General features: G+C 44.5%; 1 protein-coding gene across 1 annotated transcript; it reads left to right on the top strand.

The window, feature by feature from the left end:
- LOC107644617 (probable acyl-activating enzyme 6) lies at window positions 439-2,241 on the top strand. The gene has a single exon (XM_016348509.2). The coding sequence runs from the start codon at window positions 466-468 to the stop codon at window positions 2,140-2,142; it is 1,677 nt and encodes a 558-aa protein (XP_016203995.1). The 5' UTR covers window positions 439-465; the 3' UTR covers window positions 2,143-2,241.

Raw genomic sequence — 2,636 nt, 5'->3', positions numbered from 1 at the left:
AATATAAATTTACAGAAAGATCATTTTGATCGTGAGTTATTTGCACCTGAGGAGATCATATTAATTCTCCTAAAAGATAGTCTTCGCTGTGAAGTTGTTTGCTCATTTCAGGTTTATGAAAAACAATAGTCATTATTTCATCATTGAGTAATAGTTAAAGATGTTGTAATATGAATATCAACCTGTTCTTTTAGAAAAGCCTTTTTATAATTAGCAATCCATTTCAATAGAATGATAGAAGAAAGTTCATCAGTAGTAATTATTTTTAGAATGTTTATAATTGCTGACCCTCTAGCATTATTTGTGAACATAAATAACTGTTAAATCTGTGAAAAAGATAGCACAAGATCTCCCTCTTTTAAAAATTCTCAACACAGGAAAAAAGACATTACAAACATATACTAATGATAAATTCTGGAGAGCAGTGTTATTTAAAAGGAGAGAGAGAGAGTAGCAACTGAAAAAATGGAACAACTGAAGCCAAGTGCTGCAAACTCTTCACCTCTCACCCCACTCGGTTTCTTGGACAGAGCAGCAACTGTTTACGGCGACACACCTTCCGTTATCTATGACGCCGTTACCTTCACCTGGTCTCAAACTCGCCGTCGCTGCCTCCAGCTGGCCTCTGCTCTCTCTTCCCTTAAAATCTACCGCGGCGACGTCGTTTCCGTCGTGGCACCAAACATACCCGCCACCTACGAGCTCCACTTCGCCGTCCCCTTCGCCGGCGCAATCATCAACATAATCAACACACGCCTACGCGCCAGAACCCTCTCCGCTGTCCTCCGTCACGCCGAGTCCAAGCTCGTCTTTGTGGACGTAGCCTCACGTGATGTCGTCATCGAAGCTCTCTCTTTGTTCCCCGAAAATAATCCCCGCCGTCCGATCCTCATCCTTATAGAGGACGATGCGGTCGAGCACCTAACTCCATCATCCACCGTTCATTTCGAAGACACGTATGAAGGCTTAATCTCCAAGGGAGATCCGAATTTCAAGTGGTTATACCCTAACAGCGAGTGGGACCCGTTGAGACTAAACTACACCTCCGGAACGACGTCGTCTTCACCCCAAGGAGTAGTTCACTCCCACAGAGGAACCTTTGTTATCACCGTTGACTCGTTGATGGATTGGGAGGTTCCGAAACAAGCGGTCTTTCTCTGGACCTTAGCGATGTTCCACGTTAACGGATGGTGCTTCCCGTGGGGGATCGCTGCCGTTGGAGGGACGAACATCTGCGTCCGCAAATTCGACGCGCCGATCGTGTTTTCTCTCATCACGAGCCACCGCGTGACTCACATGTGTGCCTCGCCGGTGCTGCTTAACATGCTAACAAACACTCCCGACAACAAGCCGTTGGAGAATCCCGTCCACATCCTCACCGCCGGAGCGCCGCCTCCTCCGGCGGTGATCCAGCGAACGGAGTCTTTAGGATTCATAGTCAGCCACGGGTACGGCCTGACCGAGACTGGAGGAGTGGTCGTGTCGTGCGCGTGGAAGAGAAAGTGGAACCGTTTTCCGGCGGCGGAGAGGGCGAGGTTGAAGGCGCGGCAGGGAGTAAGAACATGCCTAATGACGGAAGTGGACGTGGTTACAAGCGCGGGAGAGAGCGTGAAGCACGACGGGGTAACGCTGGGTGAGGTAGTTATCCGCGGAAGCTGCGTGATGCTTGGATACCTTAAGGACCCCGAAAGAACAAAAAACCGTTTGAAAAACGGTTATTTCTACACTGGCGATGTTGGTGTGATCCATGAAGACGGTTACTTGGAAATAAAGGATAGGTTAAGCGACGTCATAACCACGGGTGGCAAGAATCTGAGCAGTGTGGAGGTGGAATCTGTTCTTTACATGCACCCGGCGGTGAAAGAGGCAGCGGTGGTGGCGAGGCCGGACGAGTACTATGGTCAGACGCCGTGCGCGTTCGTGAGTTTGAAAGAGGGGTTGGTGGTGACAGAGGAGGAGATAATTGAGCATTGCAGGAAGAACATGGCAACTTATATGGTCCCCAAAACGGTGGCGTTTAGGGAGGAGCTTCCAAAGAGTTCCACTGGGAAGATTAAAAAGACTGTGCTGAGACAAATTGCGCAAGAAATGGGATCCATCCCATATCAAAATGTGAATAATAATTACTCCATGTTGTCTTAGACTGGAATCTTTGTATTTTGTAATAATACATATGGAAAGTGGAAAAATGAATGAGGGGTATTTTTACGTGAAACGGTGAAAACTTTCAGCTATCAGTAATCTACATCTAACAATGACAATTTTTATATTTTTTAATTATACTGTTGAACATGAATATATGATTGTAGCTTCAATGATTGTTGAGCTAGAATCAGTAAAATACTGGGGAGATAATGCTTAATGAAAGCCGTGACTTTGGGGTTGCTTATTTGGTCAACTTAGTTCAGTCTTGCATTATAGGTGGGGACCTTATATACCTCTTAAATAAAGAATTCAATTGAATATGGTTCCCATGAATATTAGTTACTTTACTAGAGAATAGAACTCAGCACCAATTTATAAAAAAACAACTATAAAATTTGTTAAAATAACCTTAAATATGTTCTAGAAATATTTTCAATAATCTTGTATTATCCACGTTTTATATTTTCTTTTCTTTTTTAGTTAATTCAGGT

The sequence above is a fragment of the Arachis ipaensis genome, chromosome B05 (genome assembly GCF_000816755.2).
Source record: "Arachis ipaensis cultivar K30076 chromosome B05, Araip1.1, whole genome shotgun sequence".
In the NCBI taxonomy this organism is placed as follows: domain Eukaryota; kingdom Viridiplantae; phylum Streptophyta; class Magnoliopsida; order Fabales; family Fabaceae; genus Arachis; species Arachis ipaensis.
Note: the sequence above shows the minus strand (reverse complement) of the source record. Positions and strands in the feature narration are given on the sequence as shown.

What these genes read in the sequence shown, in the direction of transcription:
- LOC107644617 (XM_016348509.2), top strand. Translation starts at nt 466, where the DNA reads ATGGAACAACTGAAGCCAAGTGCTGCAAACTCTTCACCTCTCACCCCA.